Here is a 24785-nt window from a genome sequence, read left to right on the forward strand (position 1 = left end):
TAAGACATCCAGTTGGTGTAGGAGAATTGCTTAATTGTCATTGGATGTGTGGGGAACACCCCTCCACACACGAACGTTGGAATTTGGGTGTAGAGCCCCATGAGTACAGCTTAGAGCATTTGTTTAAAACACATTCGTATTACTTGCTAATGTTATTTAACCATATTTTGTACCTTGACTACCAACTGGATTGTGAGCTTCTGAAGGAAAGTGACTTGCCTTTTTGTATGCTTTTGGTTGCTAACGTAGATGCTGGGCCCAAATGAGAATGCTCCTAATTATGTGCACAAGGAATAAAAAGACGATGTACTTGAGAGTAAAAAGACAGTAAATGCTGTGCTGTCTGGACTCTTACCAACAGAGAAGCCCTGAGAGGGGGCATTTTTGATACTTCCTACTGCAAATCATTGAACGCAGTCATTGCAATTCAAGCACAGTGCCAGCATATTCGAAAGCAGTCTGATAAAAATGCAAAGTGTATGCTGTCTCCAATGACTTCAGCTAAGTAAAAAGAAGCCTAGAGGGGAAAATAAATGTTTTTTTCTAAAACTTCACACAGGGAGAAAGCAAAGTTTCCCAAATTTCTGAGAAGCGACTAGTATTTTCAAAATGGAGTTTGATTAGCAATGTGAGAAGCTGTGAAAAATAATGGGGCAATGGGGAAGCACAGGTTACCTTAATCAGGCTTGGAGAGGAAGTGATAGAAGTGCAAATGTAAGTCTGCCTCTGCCTCCCCTGGCTAGGTAGAAACACCTAGAGGCAGAATCAATTTTTCACGGTTAGATGATGACTGCATTTTCTATAGGTTGAAAGCACAGAGGTAGGTAACTTTCAAAGTTCTCAGGAAATGACAGGTAAACAGATTAGAAATCATTGTTCTTGCCAATCCATCCTCCATGGTCTCTTCCCTCCCCAGGAGAGACTTTGGTGTCTCCATCCCACCTTTCCTGTAATGGATACAGTTTTGCAAGGCCAGTGGCTGTTTAGCTTGTGATGGTATCCAGTCTGAGGAGGGAGGAGAGGCAAGGGATCTAATGGAGAGGGCTAATTGGGAGCAGGCCAGGAGGGCATGGGGGATCTCTGGGGAGAGCCTGAAACTGCAAGAGAAAGGCTGTCAAAGATAAGTTCCATCTGTTTCAGGATTTTGCTAAAGGCCTGTCCTGCATCTACACTGTGTATGTAAGAGCGTGTGCATGTGTGTGTTATGGAATTGATGACTGATTTCTGTTGGTGTGTTTATCTCCTGCGTTGAGGATGAAAGCATATTTAGGGGACGCTGTATTGCTGTATCAAACAGCTGAGGTTGGAACTTTCCTGGGAACTCGGGGACTGTTGTCCATGTTGTAGTGGGAAGTGAATAGACAGACACAGGTCGCTTTCCCAGAGCTAAGGCTGCTCCTCCTGAGTCTAAGCTTGGAAAGGCCGGACAGGGGAGAGAATGAGGTTGCAGCTGTGTCACTGCAGATGGGCTTAGCCCTTCGTCTAGAATTGTGCTGAACTGGAGATGCTGGAAAGATGGGAAACCGGGAGCAGGGAGTGGGTAACGAGAAAGGGACCCCACTCCTTACATAGGGGCTACATATAGTGACTTCCTTCCAAAGCGTATGGAATGGAAAGAGGGGGAAAGACTAACTTCACAGTGGCAAAAACTGACAAACACTACCTCAGCCAGGTGCTCAAGTTCAGCATCACCTGGTGAGTCGAGAGTATAAACCTTTGATTTAATGTGATGAGAATGGTACTTTACTTCTGTGGTCTTCTTCTCTCAATACTCTAATCTTAGTCTAATCATGAGAAGGTGCTCTTCCTCGGACCTGGACTCCTGGGGGTGGCCCATTGGTATCCCCGGGCCCAGCTCAGTGGCCTAAAGGCACATGGGAGTGGATGAGAAGGAATAACCTAGCAGCTACCCCTTGTTTTGAGGGGAAAATCTCACTAGAAAGTAACTTGGAATTCTTGCAGAATCCTTTTCTTACCTGAAGGGGCTGTTTATTCTAAAGAAGCTTTGGTCCCTACCCACCTCTGAGGACATTTGACCCTCTACAGCGTTGCCATTGGGAGCATCATGCCCTCCTGGGAGCCCTCTGCTGGATGGGAGCCTCTCTGACATCCCTGCATGGCCGGCTTAGTCCCATCTGCCTGCCTGTCATGGCTCATTGTCTACCACTTGCTAGCCCTCTTGGAATGGACTAACTTCGGGACATTGGCGATGACCAACTTCAGTGTGGAATGCCATTGAATCTTCTTTAAAAGTTGCTTTTAAACACTCTTTGCTAATGTATTGCTGATAGACATCTGTTATTTGTGGTTCTATCGCTTTATTGATCCCTGTGTCCCGCGGGCCCACTGAACGACTAAGGAAGCATGGATGGAATTGTGGGGGAGCATCCACACCCACACTTCACAAGAGTCTGGGCTCCCGTGGGCTTCTGTCTTTCTAGGTCGCTCTTCTTGATTTATGCTTGAAGCTGTTTGTGGAAAAAGAAAACACTCTTCAAGTTGAAATTATCTCAAAAGTTAAGAAAAAATGTTTAATAAAATAAGATACCAAACAACCCACCGAAATGGGCAGTAGAAGTTCATGAGCGATGGAAAGTCTCTTGGGGTGGGAGTCTGTCTCTGGGTCGTCTCACTGCCCCCTCCTGTTTGCTTCCCCTACTTGAAGCCTTTCCATCCGAGGCCACCGGGCCAGTTAAGTTACTTCCTAGAAGGGAGACGGGCTGCCGAAGTGACCTCATTCTCCATGTAATGGTGATTTTATTTACTAACTTTAGCACAAATTAAGCACATTTTCAAAGAGAATACCTTTTAAATGAAGGCTCCAGGAAGCCTCACTCGCTGCTGGTGTGAGTGTGGGCTGGGGCAGCCTTTCTAGAGAGCTGTTCGTCCATCCTTGGTCAAATGAACTGTCCGCGTACCTGACAGCCAACGATGACATTCCTGGTAGTTCCCCACAGACTTTGTCACACGGAGCCATATGGGGCCGTGCACAAGGGTGTCCACTGCAGGACTGCTTATTGTGGCAGGGAGCTGGAGGCAATCCGGGGTCCCTCTCTGGGGTGGTACACGGGTAAAAGGTAGTGATATGCTCCATGGATTTATCTGCAGCACTTAGAAGCAATATGTCAGAGTATACACACAATATAAATGGACCTTAAAAGTGGGGTGATGAGTGAAAACTATAAGAAACAGAATGAGATCGTTAATATTAGGTTGGCACAAAAGTAAATGCGGTTTTTGCAATTATTTTTAACTTTTAAGCAGTTACTTTTGCACAAACTGAATAGAATAATTACATCAACTGAAAATAACATGCACCCAACAATAGACATTCTATATGGACACATACAAACAAAATGTTATATTTTGCTCTGAGGGGAGGGAATGGGGACAGAGCACAGTGTCTCATTCTTGGTACTGCTGACGTTTGGGGCTGGCCGAGTCTATGCTGTGCAGGGCTAGCTTGTGCCTTTTACCATGTCTAGCAGCATCCCTAGCCTCTGCCCACTTGATGCCAGTCGCCCCTCCCGTGCCGCCCCCCCCTCATTGTGAGACTCAGCAATATCTCCGGACATTGCCAGGTGCCTCCTGAGGGAAAATCACCCCTGGCTGAGAATCACTGGTATAGAAGTCAAGGATAAAAGGAAATGAATGAAAATATAAGTAAATAAACAAACAAATATACAGAGATGGGCCTTAAGGGAAAAGTAAATAAACAAAAATGAATACCCAAAGAGGGCAATATTGAACCCAAAAGAGTACATTGTACATGGTGGGGTTTCGGCCACCACTGTCAGGGCAGTCAGCTGGTTCCTATGACAGGCCATCAAGGCTACGGCCCATTGCCTGCGTGCGTAAGGTCTTCTTCCACTGTGCACCACTCGGGAAGGGCCGCAGTCTTCTGTCCCAGAAAGAAATCTCTATGTGTGGCTTAACCCTGAGGTCTCCGGGGCTAGATTTGGTCTGGAAAACGCGGCTACCTCCCTGAGGGGAGACCAGGTGCGCCTTTGTACAGTGAGCCATGAACTGTCCTTGCTCAGGCCTTGAGGACGAGTTCCCAGGACTTCTTGCCTTCTGTGCTGCCCTGTGGGTTCAGGCGGGCCGCTCGAACCCCGCTGAGCAGAAGCACCAGGACCAGCGCGCCCCACCGCCTTTCCCGCTGTTGGACCCGTGGCCCAGCCAGGAGGTGGGAGGGTTATTTATGAGTCTCCTGAACATCCAGCGAGCATGGTGAAGGGAATGATAATGATGACATTGAGGGCCATTTAAAGCTCCAAGGAGGTTACTCAAGAATAATTCTGTCAGGAAATGTGTTGCTAGCCACTGGTTCACACCAACACCAGGTACTTCCTTTGCGGTTTCAATTTTGCAACTTAGTATCCTTTAAAAATTCATTTTTGTGGGCACTTTGAGTACACACAGCCAACAGGGAAGTCTTACCTGCACTTCTGTATGCTTCTGTGTGGTTTGGGAAGCCCCATGCACATGGCCTGCATGGAGTTCTCTGGAAATGCGAGCAAGTTCTCCACATCACAGCTGTGAACACGTTTTGTGGAGCTGTTGGGAGGGCATTGGAACTGTTTAACCTTCACTTCTGCCCGTCTCTGCTGCTCAGCAATCAGGACCTCCCGTTGTAAGAACACAGGAGTAGCCGCCCCACGCTGGGAGAACTAGTCTAAGCTCTGCCATTAACAGGAAGGAAACACTGCACAAATAAGGGCTTAGCCCTGGAGTCAGGCTGCCCAGTGTGGGACCTGCAGCCAGTTACTTGATCTCCCTAAACAGTTCCTTTATCTGTAATGTGGAGATAATTGTCGTACTTGCCTCATAAGGTAGTTGGGAGAACAAGATGAGATAAACCGTGTTCAAGTATTCAGCCCAATGTCTGGCACACTGTAAATAGTCATCCGTGTAAGCTGTTATTATGAGATGAGTATGAAAAAATGATTTAAACTCATAGCGTTTAATTAGTCAATGCGTGATACCTGCAGTGTAGGTCGCGGGGGAAAAATGAGATGAAAAAAAAGAATGAGTAGAAAAGTACTTTTAAAAATGCAAATGTGAAGTGTTGTTATTTATATTACAATGCACATATGCTCTCCAATCTTTCCTAACAGGATGTAGATAAAACATGAACTTTTGTTGTCATGACTGACTTATTTGAACAGGCCTTAGGCACAGACAGTTTCGTGTAATAGGTGTGTCAGTTTGTTCAAGCTTCAATCTGGGGGGGCGGGAAGTTGTCCTAATCAGGAGTGTGTGCCCTGGGTGGTCAGTGAACATCTTTTCTGAAGGGTCTCCAGGGCAGCCACCATTCAAGTCTGGGCGTCAGCTATCATCTCCGTCATCACCATGCTCTGCTGATTAATTAACATACTGAATGCTGGAAGTGGAGTTTTAATGGTGAAAATAGTAGCCTATCAATTATGAGAAATGTGACAAATGGACTCTGCTGATGGGTTAGATTAAATGTATTTAAGTTGAGGGGTTGGAGTACCCCTCCCGTCCTCCCCTGCACCACAGGGTGTAAGAATCCAGTGCGATCTTTAGTCAACACCTTTGGGGAGTGCACAGGAGGGAGGTCTGAGCCCGAAAAGATCCTGTATTCTGTCTTGATTTAGGAGGTTGCCCGTTGTCTGATGCTCCTCAAGGGCTGACAAAAGCCTGCCTCTGGAATGTCTCTGGGTCTCTCTGGAGGGCGGTCAGAGCTTCCAGTAGGACACAGAGCTGGCTGCATACTGCATGGAGCTTACACAGCAGGCAGTATGCAGAGGTGGTGCCTGAGTTGCTGAATAGAATTTGTTAAAAGTCTGTATGTGGCAGTATTTGATTTTGGACTTACTTTCTTTAAAATCTGGCAGAGAGTTTGGGGGAAGTAGGTAATTTTGCCCACGGCAAAGCCATTGGGTAGCTATTATCAGCTATCAGAAAAACCTAAACTTGTGCACGGCCAAAGTGGCTTAGTCAGTTCATGACAATTTTTTTGAATAGTCCTTTCAGGGCAGAATGAGCAAGATTATTTTACCACTAGTTACACATCTAGGCTAATTGTTGAGTAATACTGTATGACTTGGTATTCACAGGTACCATGACATGGATCTCTCCTTTCACTTGGGGAAATCCATGTTTAATCGGCACTTTCATGTACTTTCAGGTGGGCTTTGAAGCTGATGGTTCTGGGTTCAAATTCTGGCTCTGCTACTGCCTTACCCAGGGCAAGTTAGCGAACCTCTCTGTGCCTCAGACTTCTTTTAAAAATATTTTATTAAAAGTATTGCGGTAACATTGATAACATTGTATAACTTTCAGGTGTACGACTTCATAATACAACACCTGTATACGTGAGTGGGTGCTGCCTACCCAAAGTCTAGTCTCCTTCCATTACTGCATACTTAACCCCATTTACCCTCTTTGTCTTCCCTTGAGCTACTCCCCTTTCCCTCTGGTGATCACCATTCTCAGACTTCTTATAAAATGGTAGCTCTCTTTAATAGCTCGTGTCCATATATAGCACATTGCTTGATACAAACTTCATGAACTACGGTAGGCAGGACGGTAACACATTGTTATATTTCTTCCCCAATTTATAAGAAAACTGAAGTTCAGAGAATATAAGTGTCTTGCACATATTAGTAAGAGGTGGACCAAGGGCATGACCTCACGTCTTCTGACTCAAAGCCCTGGTTTCTCTCCCAAATCAGAGCTGGGAGTATAAATGGAATCATGATTCAGACACCTAAATGTTACTAATCTGAAGGACAGCCTGTACATTTGAAGTTAGTTATGCTGGAGAGGGGTGTCATCTACTCCTCAAACTTAGATTACTTGCCCATGCATTGAGCTGTGCTCAGTTGGGCTTGTTAATAAGGTGTAGGGCTTGGAAATCTAAATGAGATCAGAGAAGCCTTTTTTGACCAGACCAGTTTGGCATGATCTCCATTTCTTCTGAACTCTTGGCATTTTTTGTTTGTGTCACTTATTTTGAATCTAGCAGAGATGACTCCACAGCAGGAGTGATTTCGTGGTATATGTTTTCTCTCTCCAACCAGAGGAAGTGTGCCATGCTAACCTTGGGTTCCCGTGGGGCACACTGATCGCCCAGGTACAGGGGATCGAGTCTAACGTCTGGGTCTGAATGCTGGTTCTGCTACTTAGTCCTCAGATTGTTACATACCATTGTCTCCCTGGGGAGAAGGGCACAGTGATCCCTGCCCCAGCTTACTGCACAGGGTGGTTGTGCAGTATAAGGAGAGGATTATGAAGGTGACACTATAGTGTGCGTCTCCAATATTGGCTACCACCGTTATTGCTTCCAGAAATAATTGTGCTCAGTGAACAGACTGACCAGTGTTTCCTCGTGTCTGATGAGGATACAGGGATTTTATTCCTGCTTTTTAGTTTCCTTTTGCAAGTGCTTCCCCCTCTTGCAGTAGCCCAATTTAAGGATGGGAGCATCCAGGGAGCAGATTAAAATAAAAGAAGGGATTTGCAAAGGCTGAGCCTAATAATTTTGGGTATTTTGACTAAAGGATACTCCATACCATCAAACGGCTTTAACCAAAGGCTATACAAATGGCCTCATGTCAACAAGTTTCCCAAACAAGAAAGTATTTTCCTCCAGGGAGCCCAATTCAAAGGCTCATTCAAAGGGGCCCACCTAGACTATGAAATTCCTCTTGTTTCTGCTGTCCTGATGGGGGCTAAACTGAGACCAGAGATCTCTTAGCCTTGAAATTTGCCAGCTCTAGCCACTGTTTTCACTCTTTCTTTTTTTTTTTTTTTTTTTGAAGATTTTATTGGGGAAAGGGAACAGGATTTTATTGGGGAACAGTGTGCACTTCCAGGCCTTTTATTTTTATTTTTCCAAGTCAAGTTGTTGTCCTTTCAATCTTAGTTGTGGAGGGTGCCGTTCAGCTTCAAGGTGTTGTCCTTTCAGTCTTAGTTGTGGAAGGTGCAGCTCAGCTCCAGGTCCAGTTGCCATTTTCTGGTTGCAGGGGGTGCTGCCCACCATCCATCCCTTGCGGGACTCGAGGAATTGAACTGGCAACTTTGTGGTCTCTTGAGAGCCCGTGTTCCAACCAACTGAGCCATCCGGGAGGCAGCTCAGCTCAAGATGCTGTGTTCAATGTTAGTTGCAGGGGGCGGAGCCCACCATCCCTTGCGGGACTGGACTAGTTGAACAAGCAACCTTGTGGTTGAGAGACCACTGGCCCACATGGGAATCGAACCGGCAGCCTTCGGAGTTAGGAGCATGGAGCTCTAACCGCCTGAGCCACCAGGCCGGCCCTGTTTCACTTTCTGAATAACAATGATGGATCATTGAGGCAGAAGGTAGCAGAGGTGGAAGAGGTTTTGGTAATCATCTGGTTTAGACTTGGTATGATCATTTTATGCAATTGTTTTCTAAGATGCTCCTCTCTGTCCAGGGGCCTAAGTAAGAGCATGCCACTTGGGTTTCCACTTGGCAATAGGTGGGTCTTCCACTTAGACAAAAGTTTGTCTAATGGAGCTCCTGTGAAGCATGGGGATATTTAAGTTTAAAATGAATGGTATTTAAGTTTAAAAGAACTCTTTAATACATTAACTTATAGAAAATAATAAGCTAAGATGTGACCTATACCAAAAATATAAATATCTTCAAAATCTTTTGACAAAAGATGAAAGAGACGTTGGATGTAACGTGTCCCAACCTCACCTTGTTGGAGAAACTGAAGCCCGGAATGTGAAATGACTTGCTTTAACCCACATAACTCATTGGTGGCAGAGCCTCGATTTCATATGTGGTCTCCTGGCGCCAAACTTGTTTGTTTTTCTTGATTGTTCTATATGGTAACAATAACGTAATCCTCATTTTAACTTACCACGTATGACCTCATATGGAATCAGTACAAGGATAGTTTAGGGTAGGTTATCTCTAAAGTTTGAATGGGTTCAGAACAAGGCAATCTTTATAGGGGTATCCTTAACCTTTTGTGATTGATAGCATGAGTGACAGATTTGTTGATTATAAAATGTGCCTTGCATCCTGTCAGAGGTAAGAAGTTGCAGTCTTACTAAGCAGAATCACTTTACTGTTCTTTTGGGAACCATAGTGGGGTGCAATAGGGGGGAAGGATGCTTAAGCCTTTCTCTTTTTTTAATTTATTGGGGTGACAATTGTTAGTAAAATTACATAGATTTCAGGTGTACAATTCTGTAATACATCATCTATAAATCCCATTGTGTGTTCACCACCCAGAGTCAGTTCTCCTTCCATCACCATATATTTGATCCCCCTTACCCTCATCTCCCACCCCCCACCCCCTTACCCTCTGCTTAAGCCTTTCTGTGAAGAGAGAAAGAAGCCCACTGAGCCATGGTCAATGAATGAAAGCAGTTTATTTGACATTAATTGCAGAATTTACAGCACTACCATTTAATGATAGGAATAAAAATAGAAAGAATCCAGTGTAAGCAACGTTGCAGACAAAACATCAGGGTGGGAAATGAGCAAAATTGAAAATGCAATTAACATTCAAAGAAATCTTCCAAAGGACTGGGAGCCTATCAAGGGGTGAGCAGCCCCTTGCTAATGGTGTATGAGCCTTATCCCCACCAGGATTTCAGGGCAGCCACTGTACATATACCCTGTTGACCATCCCTGGAAAATATTTCCACAAATTCTGACAACATGTCTGAGATGGGGCAAAATCTGGATTATAATATGCTTTGGAAATATAGCTCAGGGTGAAAAGAAAAAAAGAGTATGGATTAATTAGTATGTAGGTTTTCTTTTTTACAACAGAAGAGAGTATACATTTAGGGGTGTGTTTTCCTGATTTTAAATATGAGAGGTGATGTCAAAAGGATTGACTAAAAATAAAAGTTTAAAGTTTTCCCCTATGATTTGTCTTGGAGATAATATCTGAAAAAGCAAGGAAATAGAACAAGAAGTATGCACGTAAGTCTTTGCTCTCTTGTCACCTTGGAATATGGATAGAGACCTACGCAAGGCAGCTGGATTTCTACGCAGGGGCTGGGTTTCTGGAAGAGCTGACTTAGAAGCCAAGTGGCAGAGCATAGGTTCTTACAGGGAGAGTTGACCACTCTATAGCCATTTTACCATGGCTTAAAGAGTATTCTTTCCATTTTAAAAACTTTAAATAGAGCTGGAGCAACTTCTTCTCTCTGTCCCTCTTCCTCCCTTCCCTCATTTTAGTAAACTTTAAAACCGTCAAGTAACCAACAGATTGAAAGAAAGGATTCAAGCCCCACAGGCCAGCATGTGAAATTAAAAGGTGTTCTTAATACCCCAAATCAACACATCTGAAGTCAGGGCCGGAAGTGAGAAAATAGCCAGGACTGACTCAATCCTGAGAACAAAAACCAATGAAAAACAAAGATACTGAAATGTGTTGTCATTCACTTTGGTGGGAGGATAGTTTCTCTAGGAAGAATTCATTGACCAAGAATTAAGCTATAGTACCTGTACTAATAAAATGTAAATCTGGGTAGAAATTTACCCAGGAAGGATGAAAAAAAATTGGCCAGGCTCTTTCTCTGCAGTCCAGAAAAACACCTTCTTGGAGAAAAGCAAAGGATGAAGAAAAGAACCAACTGAAAGCTTGGTCAATCCCTAATTGTCTTTGCCCATGAAATTCTTTGGCATCCTAGACTGGGGGAGAAGAGACTGAACTTCTAATGACTTAGTGATGGGAGATGTGGATTGGAAGAGAAACCAGCACCAAGATTTTATGCCTGTATCATCTCAGTCCCTGCTTCCCAAACTTTGATGCTATCATTTTGTGTGAAAGTTGTCTTCCTGTTTCAGGAATTCCAATTTGCCAGGTGTCTTACAACCTGTCATGGTTAAGACGTTTGCTGGTACCATTTCGACTTGTGTAACACAAAACAACTTAGTAAACAAAGGAAATAATATTCTAGCTTCAAGGAAGTATCTGCTACTGGTATAGTTACCTGTCTAATAGTCTTTGAGTATTTAACCTTTCTTACCAGGTAGCAGGTTCCCTGTCATAATCTGAAAAATACTTTCCTAGACAGTTAACGGACGCTTAAGCTAAATGCCAAATTGAAACAAAGCAAGGAAAATGGGGGAAAACCCTAAATTCTACAGCTTTTTGGATAGGACTTTCAAGCAGAGATAAAGTATGCATTGATGGGCCATTTTCTTGGCTCAATTGCTGTGGTTCAGCCTGTCCCCTAAGCAAGATCTATGGCATGGGCAATGTGCATGCCCACCTGGGAGAGGGACAAGGCACAGAGAGGCAGTGGGGTCGCCTTTTCTTGTATTTTCCCAGATCAAAGAACTGGGAGCAGGCAAAATATAAATGAGAAACAAAATGACAGAGAAACCATCCATACCTTTCTGTTTTCCAAATAATCATCTGTAAAATTTATAGATGGAATTGCTGAGTGGGATGCAGAGGAAGAGGGGTAAAGGGGGGTTTTGATTTGGAGGAGCCCACTGCATTGTAGAGACCTGGACCCTTTGTAGTCAAGATGGAGTGATGGCGCAAGTAAAGCCACCCAGATGCACCACCCACAGCCCTGGCTGGTGGAAACCAGCTGGGGGAGAGGTGAGTGCCTGGTGCGCTACAGAAGATTCAGGATTGCTCTTTTCTCCTCTTGCCTTTCCTGTAAGAATTGGGGCCTGCCATCATGCTGGCATGTGCTCAAGGCCAAGGGATCTCAGAAAAATGTTGGGGTCAAGAGAGAGTGAGGTGAGAAAGTTTGAGCCCAGCTCTCTTTAAAGCTGATGTTGAGGAGATCTGTTCTAGTGCCAAAATCTACCTTCTAGTTCATGATCTTGCATTTCCCCGGCCAGGTCCACATTCCCCCATGAGAGCAAGAGGGAAACCCAGGCCAAGCTGAGGTAATTCCATAGTTCTGTGTCTCCGAGAAAAGGACATCCACTGGCACAAAGCATTGAGTAAAAACCCTTTAATAACAAAATAACATTCACGATGTAGCTACTTCAGTTGTCTGGAGAACTCAGCTTACACTTGATTCAACATATCACTTTCCACAAAGTTAAAAAAAAAAAAAAGACATAAAATGGCATAACAAAATATACCTTGAGTTTCATAAGACAAGTCTTCTTGGCAAATCCTAGTGAACCAGACCCAGGCATTACTTGTAATAAAAAGGGCTGGGCACGCTCACATCTCAGACATTCCTTTGGATGGAAAATGCATTTGAACCTTGTAGATACTACAGTATCTGCATCAGGGGGAATAGTAAGTGGGTTTGTGAGTGAGAGGAGAACTTGACTGAAACAAATATCGATTTGGTTTATTGCGGAGAACACATAAACCTTTCTGGAAGATTAAACACTATTACAATCATTAACTGTCTTACAAAAGCCGACTTAAAAGTCTTGTATCCATTCCCATCTTTGGCAGATTAATAACGGGAAAAATTAAGAAAAACAACTATATATTACAAAGCTTTCATTATCACAATCTACTTTATAAGGCCAAATAAAAATGTTTCTTTGTATTAAGGAAAGCGTACTCCCAATATATTCTCATCGACAGGTAATATGAACGCTCTATTGTCGGTGGTTTCTGATATTTTGCACAGCAAACTGCTGCGTTCCCATCACTGGGTCCTACACTGCGAAGTGTGCTTGGCAGTTGATTTGGCTTTATGTCAAGCATATTGCTTTGGAAAACAGGTATGAAACTTGAGAATGGGTCTCAGAACCAAAATATAAGAACGTTTGCCCAATCCAATGCAACTGAAAAATACTTTTTGAGATTCGGAGGCCTTAGCTACCTGGGACTTAAAATGAAGATGGTTTTCCTAAACTAGGTTTTAATAGTTCTTTTATCCCTTTTAGTATAGATCTGACATTGTTGGGCAGGAGAGAGTAAGTTAGCGTCATCTCTGATTCTAGGGCTGCACAGGTGATATTTTGGGGAATGGCCATCTCTTTTTGCCCAAATCACTGGAATAGTTGGTGCAGCTTTCCAGGAGAATGGACAAAAAAGCCAGAGAATAAATTATTGATGCCATTTGAGTTTCTACTGGGAATCACCTGACAACAAAATACTAGAAGAACCAAGCACAGTCCAAGTGGCCATTCCCAAGCAGAGACCCAGGGAAAGCTAGAGCTGGATGAATTCACATGTCCATCTACAGGGACAGTTAGGTCCGAGGGCATGAACATAAAGCCAAAAGGACTCCTTTTAGTGGAAATTAAAAATGCAGAGTTGAGTTGTTTTTCAATGCTTGTTTCCAAACCCCTCTCACATAGAGTGAGACAATTGGGTTATGAGGCTCCCAATTGTGGACTGCAAGTTGGCTAATGACCTTTTTCATAAAATTTGAACTCGATTCACTCTGACTCATTTTGAAATCCCAACAGATGGAAAGGTATTTTCGAGGTGAGACATCTCCCAATAAAACCAATATTACCACTGTCTGAGGCTGAACTGTGTACATTTTCACAGTTTAATGTATACACAACTGTTCACAACTGCTAACAAACAATTGGCGCCCATGCATAAATAAAGTCCATTGAACCAAAGGGGAAGATCTAGTTCAAAATGAAACGTTGCTATTAAGACCACAATGCATCACACTGCTAATTTTTTAGCCTCATGCATAAAATTATAGCACTGATTGGCAGTTGCTAATTATAATACTACACTGTTAACACAGAACAATTAATTGTTCAGACCAAGTAGCACAAATGTAGAAAATAATTTTTTTCAACAGAGCAAATGAACACAGATTGTTTCTTCAGCAAAATATGAAACTGTAAACTTTGGGCTCATTCTGCAACTTTCCCCAATCCAGAATAAATAAAGATCCAAAGGGGAAAAAAAGAACATACATTTTTTTAAGCGCACCTTTTCGTCTATTACAAAAGCACAACCTAAAACGTATAAAGCTATTTTTTTCTTTTTTCTTTTTTTAAATCACAGTTACCAAAAGAAACAGTGAATAATTTATTACATACGCTATAATAACATTACTCTAAACACTATTATCTATGAGGTATATCTGAGAAAATTCGGTAAGGAATTGCGCGGTCTGCATTGCCAACATGCCCAGGTTCATATTAAAGCTTTGGAACCGTGAAGAACTAGAAAAGGGAGAAGGACGGGGGAGCAGAAGAAGAGACACAGAGAAAGAACCTTTGGTATTAGTACAAATCTTGTTCTTTGCAGGGTTGCATTGCAAAGCACCACAGTACAATAAGCCCACCAATTTACTGTATGGAGGCCCAGTTGAAGCTGAGGTATTCACAGGAAGGATTAAAAAAAGCACAGAGAGGTCCAGACTGGCTAAATCGTTGCTTTGGTTCAAGCAAGGCACTCGTCCCGTGGTTATGTCACACTTTGCAAGTGAAGCATGAGGCTGAGGGGGGATTGCTGAGGAGGCGTCTGCCAATTGGGGATGTTTTCTGTGTTCAGGCTGCCATTGCTCTTTTTAGGTTCCCTCTTGTAGGGGCCTGGTGGTAGGAAGGCGGGGGAAGGTGGTATTTGCTTATAGGAGAGCACTCTGCTCTCAGTGATCAGATCTTTGGTGTCTCCCAGGTAGTCTGAGAATTCTATTTCCAGTAGGAATGGGGAAGAAAACTAACACAACTTGCTGTTTGGAAGGAAGGCCTTACAAGCTCGCCATGTGTAGGGGGAAGACGGAGCTTTGAGCTTGTTTGGACAGGAGAGAACTTTCACATATGTCAGTACAGTGCTTGGACACTGCAGAAAGGGGATAAGTGAGTGTTCCCTAAAGTCTCTCAGTCTCTCTTCTAAATTCCTCTGCCAGCTACACTCTGTTGAGGCATGGAGCAGATGCGTTGACTGGTCTTCTCCTTTCCTAGCTCCTTTGTTTGAATATGGTCTCTTTAAAAGCTCCAAGATAACTACATCATGTGAAAAGCAAAATACTAGCACTTGACTGAAGAGCTATACAGACTAGAGGTTGGATCTTTGCATGTGTCTAAAACCCATTTGGTTAAAAGCTGAGGATGATTCATTAGCTAACACACAAATCACTCTGATGAATGGATCTTAATAGTGATTTAATCATTTAATGAAATCAAAAGAAGACCAACTAATTTCATGACTAAGAAGGGAAGAGAGAAGCAACTTTCAGTAATCATTTCTTAAACTGGCTTATCTATTCCTCCAAAATTTGGGGGTCATCTTTTGTTTACAGTGAACAATCCTTTGGCACCCAATGATGTAAGGTTTAATCTTCTTTCATAAATACAGACTAGGCCTAGAAACAAAATATAAACACCTACAAGTCAAGAGGAAAAGGAAAAAGCTGAACAGCTTAAATGTCACATGTGCAGTGATCAAATTCCCTTTCTCTGATAAATACCGACCTAAAAATATCCATAATAATTAAACTCAACAGACCAAGAAAGAACTTTCTCTTCTCACTGAATGGAAAGTGTGTGTGTACACACACACACACACACACACACACACACACAAACAGTCACTCACACTCACACACACACACACAACTACACTTTGTAATGGCAAGTGTCAACAGTGACCACACTGCACCAATGTGTACTTCCAGGGCAAAATCCTCTCTGTGAGCCTTCATGTACCTCAAGGCTGGCCACCTTTACAAGTAACTGGCCATATGTGGCTTTCTGTTGAGGTTCTAACTTGTCACTGAAATGCCTGTGACTATTTTTACCGACTGAAAATGTTAAGTGATAAGCCCCAGGCCCTAATCATTGCTAAAGGGGTGCCACCTTCCTCTTTGCCAACCCACGGCCCCTCTCATGCAGAGGGAGTGCTGAGCAATGGGTATAGCATTGGAACAGGAGACAGCAGGCCTGTCTGGGCTTTGCCTCTATGTAGCTATTCATCTCAGACAACTGTTTCACTCCTCCACACCTCTGCGGGATGGACTCAATGATTTCTAAGGGCCCTTCCAGCTCTGTGATTAGATTTTCAGTGATCAGATTTTCTATGGTCCGGTAATTGGAACTATTTACTGTGATATCTCCAAAGCGGGGACAAGGTCATGGCTAGAACAGAAGGCCACTTCCAACCAGTCTTCTTCACCCATTGGGAATTGGAACGTAAGGAATCCAATTACAGCAGCATATGAACTTGCATCCTGAACATGTGGGGACAGCGCATAAATGAGAGAAACACAGAAAATATCCCTTTCCAAATTAGCAGCCGCCGTCGCATAGATCATTCTTTCTTTGGGGTATCTGAGCTGTGGCTGTACATACCATATGTCAGAGAGAATAGTTAAAATTATAAAAGAGCATAAGCAAGATGCAGACCGCACAGAGAAAGAAATCTTTGGTATCTTTGGTGTCATCAACACGATTAAAATTACAAATGGAAAAAGTCAGTGAGGTAGCCTTCTTTGGTTCTCACTAGAAATAGAAAGTTTTTCCTTTTTTTTTTTCTTTTTTTTCTGCTTTTTTTTCTTCCTTTTTTGTTTTGTTGTTTTACACACACAGAGTTCATTCTTGGAAGCAGCTAGTGTAAGGGTTTCTCTCTTTTTGCTGTTATGCTTTTTTTTTAAATGTATTTTTCCAGTTTCTGTATAGAAGCCCCGAAATCCAGGCTGGTGAAGCAGGGTCTCGGCTTATAATTTCTGAATGCACAGGTTCAAGTTGAATAGTCATTGCTCGTCCACAAACATTGCTCTGTTGTTCTGACAGCAAACAAACTGCAGTGCTCTCTGTTGTTTTAAATAAAAAATATAAACTATACAGTGCACCTTTCGCAGGTGCGGAATAAGTTAAATAAATAAGTTACATTATGAAGGCTCTGTGGGCCCCAATAATTAAAAGGTGAAGTTCGCCAGGTACCAGGTGGGGGTGCGAACTTAAATAATTTAATAATTGTTATTTAAACTACTTTCAAAGTTAATTCAAGAAGGAAACATACCTCAATTTTTTTTTCTGTAACTTGTATTTCTTCCCTGTCTGTAACAGAATTTCACTGCTTTATAAAGCAAACTAATTTTCAAGAGAATTCTAAAAGTGATTTTGCATCTCTGATGCACCATTGGTCTAGATTTTGATAAATAAGCACAAGGAGTAAAATCGAACTAAGGAAGGATGATTAAATAATTATCAAAATCCTATACATTTCTGTGCTAGAAACTAAATAAATTAATTACTTTCATGGTACTTAGCTTGTTGGGTCATAACCCAAAGAGACAAGAAAAAAAAAGTTTTTTTTTTACTGTCTTCATTTTTTGATGGATAAAATGTACAACCTCTCTCAATAGTCTAAATTAAGGTAGAGCAGGAAATAATAACCTCTAACACTTTCTCTGTTCAGAAAGACCATTTAAGTGACAAGCATGAAAACAAAATCACCCCTTCCTCTCTCTAGCTAGGTAGGCCCCACAATACCATGTCTCCATTGTCTCAACCCTGGAATCCAGAGCCCATTTTTTCCCTATTAGTTTGCACTTTGTTTGCTATTTTTTTCCTTCTTTTTCTTTGTTTTTTTCTTTTTTTTTTTTTGTCCCTTTTCAGGTCTTTGGGTTTAGCTTCAGTTATGAGAGATCCAGAATAAAGCTATTCAACCGAAGTCATCAAGCATATGTATCATTTGTACACAGATGATTAAATAATATCCAAGGTTTCTTGAAAGTTGAATTTATCTTGGATGTGCCCAAATGAAAGTAATTCTAAGTGCACACAAAGAAGATGCTGGGATACTATTTTTGTTTTCCTGCACTTTAGTTTTCAATGTTACAATAAATAATGAAAACATTGTACATTGCAGAAGTACCACATACATGTGAAATGATCATTTAAAATTTATTTATTGTAACAGATGACAGTATATATGTATGGAGATGTCTGTGCTCATCTGTCTGTGCACAGGCTAGACACGCGTGGGTAATGTGTGTTGTTATAAGGACATCTATGAGAATACACGTTGTATCTAAATCTGTATACATCCAAGCTGACAGACTGTATAAGCTTTAGGCAAACTTATCTACCTCGGTTTATGCGATCTGAAATGCCTGCTGCTAAAGATGGAGCCGAGGGGGAGACTTCCGTGGATGAACAAACCTGTAGCAATGCGTTTTTGTCCTCTACACATTTTCTCTACTAAAAAGCGATCAGCTGGTTAATTCCAGTCAACCAAAATCAAAACCCTGTAAGGAAAGCTTGGGCTCTAGTTTTAACTTGCCTCAGACTGTCAGCGTCATTTTGGTATCTGAGAACAATGAGCATTTCCGGTCCCTGTGAGATGCGTGCAACAATAGTCCATCAGCCTCAATGATAAGCTTTGTATCTACCTATGTGAAGCCCTACATTATTTTAATAATTATTTTTTGTATTTTATAACGCCTGCTGAGACTTTTTAAAACAAATAAACCCTCCCTGCCCCCTGCCCTTGGAAAGAAACAAATCATGAATAGAAAGTAGGCGCTGGGACATCCATATTTAAAGCCAATGTCATTAACTTATGAGATTTATACAACAAATTCAGGTGCCCCTTCTGCCTTTAGCAAGGATTTTGTAGTCTTATTTGATAACTAGAACCTCCTGCTGTTTTAGAGGTGGCTTGGTCTGAAAGGTACAAAACTATTCATCTATCCAGTCGTGCAGGTAAATATCAGAAAGTTATAGGCACCAGCTTCTCCATCTACCATTTCTCACTCACTCTTCCTGGTGAGGCTCGCAAGTCTGAGTCACACAGCAGCAGCAGCAACAACAACAAAAAATCAGCTCTGATCTTTTAGGAATCGCGACAATTATTTTCACAGTACTCGTGTCGGGGCCTTGGGATTAACCTGGACCACAGGCATCATCTCTTTTTCTGTCCTTTTTCATAGCGTCAACACCATTATAACCCAGCCTATTCTTTTTACATTTTTAAAAACTCCTACTATGCAACTTCCTGAAAATTAGAGTTCAAAGGTAATATTGTCATCACACTATGGTTAACAGTAACTGTACAGACACTTTTATAATTCTACCAGCATTTTCAAAAGTGAGGGAGGGTCCCCCCTGTATCCAGGGGGTGGTAACTTTTTTATAAATCTGTTCAACTTTTTTATTGGCACTAATAGATGGACACTGAGCATAGATAAGGTAAAATGGTTGATCATATAAAAGGTATTTATATTTGGCTTACAAAAATGCATACATATGTGTGTGTGTGTGTGTGTGTGTGTGTGTGTCTCAGATTTACCTTCCTAATTTTTATTTTATTTTAGCTAGAATTGAAAATTAACTGGAATTTCCTAAACCCACAATGGCCAAGAGCCTGCAGGAAAAGAGATGCTGCAGAGGCAATGCTTTAATCTCTCCAGAAAGAACATCAGGCTGGGTCCTTCACTACTCATTCTTGCCTGTATCTTCAAGTGGTACACCCGACACACTACTTTACATTTTGGAAAAGCCTCTAATATGGGGGCTGAGTTTTTATTGTTGTTGCTGTTTTCCTTTAAAAAAGAAATATATTGACTCTTTAAAAAAAAATAATTCCTGGAATGAAAGAATTATATCCCCAGTACCAAAATCACATTAAAAACAAACGTAAAGCAAACTTATTTACCTAAAGGAAAAAGAAAAGTATTTTTCCACTCAATAGGCTTTGGATTTCTGTTGCTTCAAGAATGTGAATTTGGGTTCAGAACTGTGCCTTCACACTAACCCTTACGTTGCCGATGGCTGAGGCAGCCTGGAGTTTTTCTTGGATTGAAGAAATGGACCCTACACCAAGACCAAACGGTTATTTTCTCTGAAATTATTAAATTAAGTTTTAAAAATGCGTGAGGAAACTCATGGGTCAAGTTCCATCACCTTTCAATTTGCAGGGTTTTTTTTCTTTCAGATTTTTGATAAATCGACATTCTGTAGGGCTTTACATTTTGATACATAAATTATAGAGATACACACATGTATTTATGTATGTATATAATTTTTTAAAAGCAAGCATTTCTCTCTGGTATGACATTATCTGGAATGAGACATTTGTCAAAAGTCCCTAGAAAGAAGCTCTTGCCTTTTTTACATTAGGACATCTTCCTCAGGTCACCAGGAGACCGAGGGTATATGTGACTACACTTGGTTTGACCGGTGTTGAAATCTCAGGCCACAAAGGCAGGCTCTTCTTGGTTTAGACATCTTCAGAGGATGCCAGAGACCCAAATGCTGAGATCAGCATGCCAAAGCATCACTAATCAAACCAATCAGCCTTGGTTCCTCAGCCTGCTCTTGATAAGAACAACCATTTCCACAAGTCACAAATCACAGGGATTCATTTGGAAATACACAAGTTGAAATTCATCTTTATCAACCCATACGGAGCATTCCCTTGCTGAAATATGCTTTTTTTTTTTTTTTTTTTTTGGGTCATTTGACAAAGGAGACATGGAATATGAGAAAGAGACACAGGGAAGTCATTGAACATCCCCAGGTAGGATGAATTACAAAAGCCATGGAGAGTCACATTCTTTCATAGTTCCTTGGCTACTGGCTCTGCAAAGGGAGACCCATATGGTGGGAGCAAGGAGGCGGGACAAAGGACAATGGGGTTCTTCGGACAGGACTCTGGGATCCTCCCCAAACCCTGCTTTGTGTTTTCTCTTTAGGACCAAGGACCCCATCTTCCCCCAACTAACACCACTGCCTCAACCCAGGGCCAGTTGTGTTGCACACAGGCTTGTCTTTGTGCACTGGTAATTACCACCCTGAGGAAACCTGATCAACCCATTGTAACAGGACTTGGACTTGCCCCGTGAGAAGTCTCTTTGGTGGATCTACTCACTGAGGAGGATCTGAAACACCCTGATAGGACAGGGAAGCTCCTGGAGAAGATTTCTGGGCTGGCCTCATCTCCAGAACTGGTGGAAGGGACCACTGAGCCTTTCCAACAGTTCTAGAAGATGAGCACCCCACTGGCCAGGTCTGGTGGATGGACCTCAACTCACCACACTGATCATGGTTGAGGCATAGATTACAGATGACTCAAAGACAAATAAAACTCATTTGCACCATGGATCCATTTATCAACAGCTTAAATGTTGAAATACTTGAACTTGACTTTTAACCTTTTCCAGGAATTTTCATAGAAATCTGAATACTCCAAATCATCCACAGGGGCAAATGAACTTTGGGATGGCATGAGAAATGAGCAAAATCCTGAACTGAATACTTAATAAACGAAGCTCGTGATAAAAAAACAAGGCATGTATTTGGACAGCAGTAATTCTGGGTTATCACCAATGTCAAGTTGAATCTATATATGTGTTCATATTATCATATATATATATATATATATCTTTCTTTAGAAATGCAACTTTGCAGCTGATTTTTAAAAAGCTAATAGAAAAGTAGAAACTGGCAATTATTTTCACATGTCGCCTCCCCACCCCCAAAAGAAGCCCTGTTAGGATGTAGCGATCCTATGAAGGCGAGGCTGTCAATTCCTCTATAAACTCTTTGGTTTTGTGGCTCGGGCAAGGATGTGTCACCGAGACCCCTAACCCTGACCCTCACTCCCCTTCCCTCCCTTGATGATGAGACTGAACATAGAAGGAACCAAGTCTAAGGGATAAGCAAAGAACATTCAAGTGATAACATTATTCCCACACTCCGGCGCAGAGAGAAGAGAATCGTTCAGTATCCCAACATCTTAAACTTGGAGTCCATGGGATCTTTTGAGAGATTCCATGTGGGGGTAGAAAGCCATAAAACAAAATTAAAGGGAAACAATCAAATCAAATAAATGACCCTTTCCTTCTGTTGCTCAGAAACAAAATTGATTACCTTTACACAGATCAATGGTGCTATTAGTATTTTAGCCAGGCAAGAGGAGATAATGAACTGAAACAAAAGGTGTGAGAAATCCTCATCTTTGGTATTGTAGCTGTTGAGGTTTCTGTTGCTCTGTTCCGTGTTCTTTTGAAAAACTGCATAGGCACAAATTAAAGACAATCTTCAACTTTAAGATTACCGTGTGAGTTGTCAAATGAAGCAGCACCCACGGAGGCTTTTCTTTATTTCAATTCTTGTCTCAACCCTTTCTTTAAAATCTGCTTCCAAAAAATGTCCCAAGAGGTCTATTAGAACACAGTGTGTCTCGATGTTTGTTTTTTTCTTTTTTTTGGTTTTGTTTTTGTTTTTTTCTGGCGTGCTTCCTTCTTGTTGTTGGTGATTTTCACTGATTTACGTGTTTACCTATTTATTCATCTTAATGGGACAGTTCTGTTTGTTGCAGAAGTAGGTGCAGAAAAAGTTTCTTTGGTTTCGATTAAGTAATTCATAAAAAAGTCAGTCTCAAAGGTCTGTCAAGAATCATTGCAGCGTTTGCCTTGCTTTGAACACCCCCATGATGCCCACCTGGGGCCATTCACTGGTAAATATGCACATAGTGACCGTCGCAATCTCCCCGAGTTCTGTGGGCGCTCTCCCGCTTGCTGTGGGAAGGTGACAGCCAGGAACCAGAGCTGGCATGGCAAAGCCACTCCCTGGGTGGCGTGGCTAACGTCCTTGGCGTAGCCAGTCCGCTCAGCCTGTTGGTGGGCCAAATGCAAGAGCTGAATGCCATTCGGAGTTGCAGAGGTTCTCTGATTTCTAAAAGTAATCACAGTATTTTTAGGCTAGAAAATGGCAAGTAATAAATGTCTTTGGTTTGCAGTATTCTGCTTCTTTGGTGTGCTGTGTTTTCTCCAGTTTTATTCAGCTGTTTTGCTAGGATGACTCAACAATGGAAGAGATTTAGGACTAGATGACAGTCGTGATAACATGTACGGCGGTTTGAATTACTTTTTTCTTGCTAGAAAACACTGAAAATGTCCCTACCAATGGGATGGACGAGAGAACAACCCAAATTTGAAAGAGTGAGAATGAATGACCTGGTGGTCAGAATGCACAATAGGAGGAACCAGGTGACTAACAACCAAGAAGGATACATCAATGATCTAAAAAAATCTAGATCTTTTAAAATGCGGCATTTGCTCCATGTACCGTAACAGTTAAATTGGCCTCCTGAGTGTGCGTCTGCATTATGTACAAACAGAATTTGTAGCAAACTGCAAAATGTGCTTGAAGCCATACTCCCAACGATTCCCTAATGACTTCACAATCGGCATCTTGAATATCCAGATGCAGTGAATCCAGAACCTTCCTTCCTTCTCTGCTTATCTTCGTTGTGCTTGATACTTTGAGCTCAAGTGAACTGATTTGTTGTTGTGATGGATCCAAGACCAAGTGAGATTTCCAGGAGGTAAGGAAAAGAAAACTGTAAACTGGATCAACTTAAAGCGTTTTAAACCATTCAATGAAAAGATGCCTGAGTTGAAAAAACAGGTCCTTGGATTTTTTTTTTATTTTTAAACTTCCATATTTAAAACTTGTGCTCAGTAATTATCAATCTGATTTTATTTTTTTATGTTGTCACTGTGAACTTTGGTGTGCTGTGGTGTGATGTGGCTAAGCATTTGGAACGCAAATGAGGTCATTCTGGTTGCTGGATTCTCATCTCATTGTAGTCTTTTCGGAGCCCAAACTCAGGCCAAATGCCCACTGTTATCCGTGGGGACTCTGACTGCAAGAGGTTGACAGGATTTGAATTGGGACTGTTGGCGTTTTAAGCAATCCTGAGCTTGGCTGACGCCACCCTGAAATGAACTTGCTCCAGGAAGGCCCCATTTGAGTTTATGGGATGCTTAGCGTGCTCAGAGGACAATGTCCGGTTCAGAGCGATTCATTTTCAGCTTGCACTTGGACTCCATAGCCATTAAAAACAAAACAAAACAAAACAAGAACACCTGGCCTATGATTACAGCTAGAATAGAAGTTTCTTTTCAAGAGAATTGTGCTTTCAAATCACCAGTGAAGGGCCCCGGCTAAGAATCCGGTGTCTTTTTCCTTTGTGTTTTCTTTTGGTATCGGTTGTCCTCATTGGAGGTGACTTGTGCCCAGCTGAGAGTCCTCCCATCATGCTTTGGTACAAGTGCTGGAGGTGGATGAAGAGCCCGCTGTGCTCAGGTCGTCCTGCCACTTCTCCAGGCTGCGGCGTCGGGCGTTCATGAAGAAGTTGCTGACGGTCGTGAGCTCCAGGCCCAGCTGCTGGGAAATGGTGATCTGCATCTCTTTAGATGGGCGTTTGTTCTCCTTGAAAATGGCAAAGAGTGTTCGGCGTTGGAGGTCGGTGAACACCAGGCGGGATTTCTTCTGGGAATTGTTCCTGTCTTTGTTTGGTTCTTGCTCTTTGCGCTTGCACGCTGGAAGGGAAAGAGGAGGAGAGAGTCAGTATTTGCACCTGAGAAGGTGATCCATTGAAAACATCGACAAAGTCATACAAGGGGATGTAAACCGTTAAACTTTATTGTGCAAATTGCCCAGCTGTCAATAACCAGCCTTCCCAGTTCATCTCCAGGTGATGGAAGGCATCAGTTAGTGCGGGAAGGGAGGAAGGAGAAAATAGCGTGGCTGTTTGACAGTCTGGTTTGGAATCAATTGCTTTCTCTTTCACCCCACTCCCCACACCCCAGCACGCTGAAAATTCTTTATCTCTGAAATCAGGTGCTGTGAAGGGAGTGATGACTCCAGGTCCCCAGGGGAAGCCTAGTTAGGCAGTTCCTCTTTCATAGTCACCATCTAGAATTGTTTACAGCTGAGCTGAAATTACTTTCTGGAGTCAAACTTAAAAGTGTGTAATTTTTCAAAATCAAAGCTTCTACCCATGTGACTCAAAAATTGTTAACAGAATGAAATTAGAAGTGACAGAATGATGGTATCATCCTGACCCAAATCCCCTTCTTCCAGACTTTTGGAAAATTAAGGCAAAAAAACCCAAAAAACA

At 42.2% G+C, this 24785-nt stretch overlaps 1 protein-coding gene across 2 annotated transcripts in view; it reads right to left on the reverse strand.

The window, feature by feature from the left end:
* Positions 1-9359: 9359 nt before the first annotated feature.
* Positions 9360-24785, reverse strand: part of ONECUT2 (one cut homeobox 2) — a 53382-nt gene continuing 37956 nt past the window's right edge. Inside the window, exon 2 of one of the 2 annotated variants that reach the window (XM_019755319.2) lies at positions 9360-24204. In XM_019755319.2, the coding sequence (XP_019610878.2) occupies positions 23918-24204 (287 nt within the window). In that variant the 3' untranslated portion in view covers positions 9360-23917. The remainder of the gene's footprint in view (positions 24205-24785) is intronic. The other variant, XR_012498741.1, reaches the window with a different exon arrangement.

Source organism: Rhinolophus sinicus, linkage group LG09 (genome assembly GCF_036562045.2).
Source record: "Rhinolophus sinicus isolate RSC01 linkage group LG09, ASM3656204v1, whole genome shotgun sequence".
Taxonomy (NCBI): Eukaryota; Metazoa; Chordata; class Mammalia; order Chiroptera; family Rhinolophidae; genus Rhinolophus; species Rhinolophus sinicus.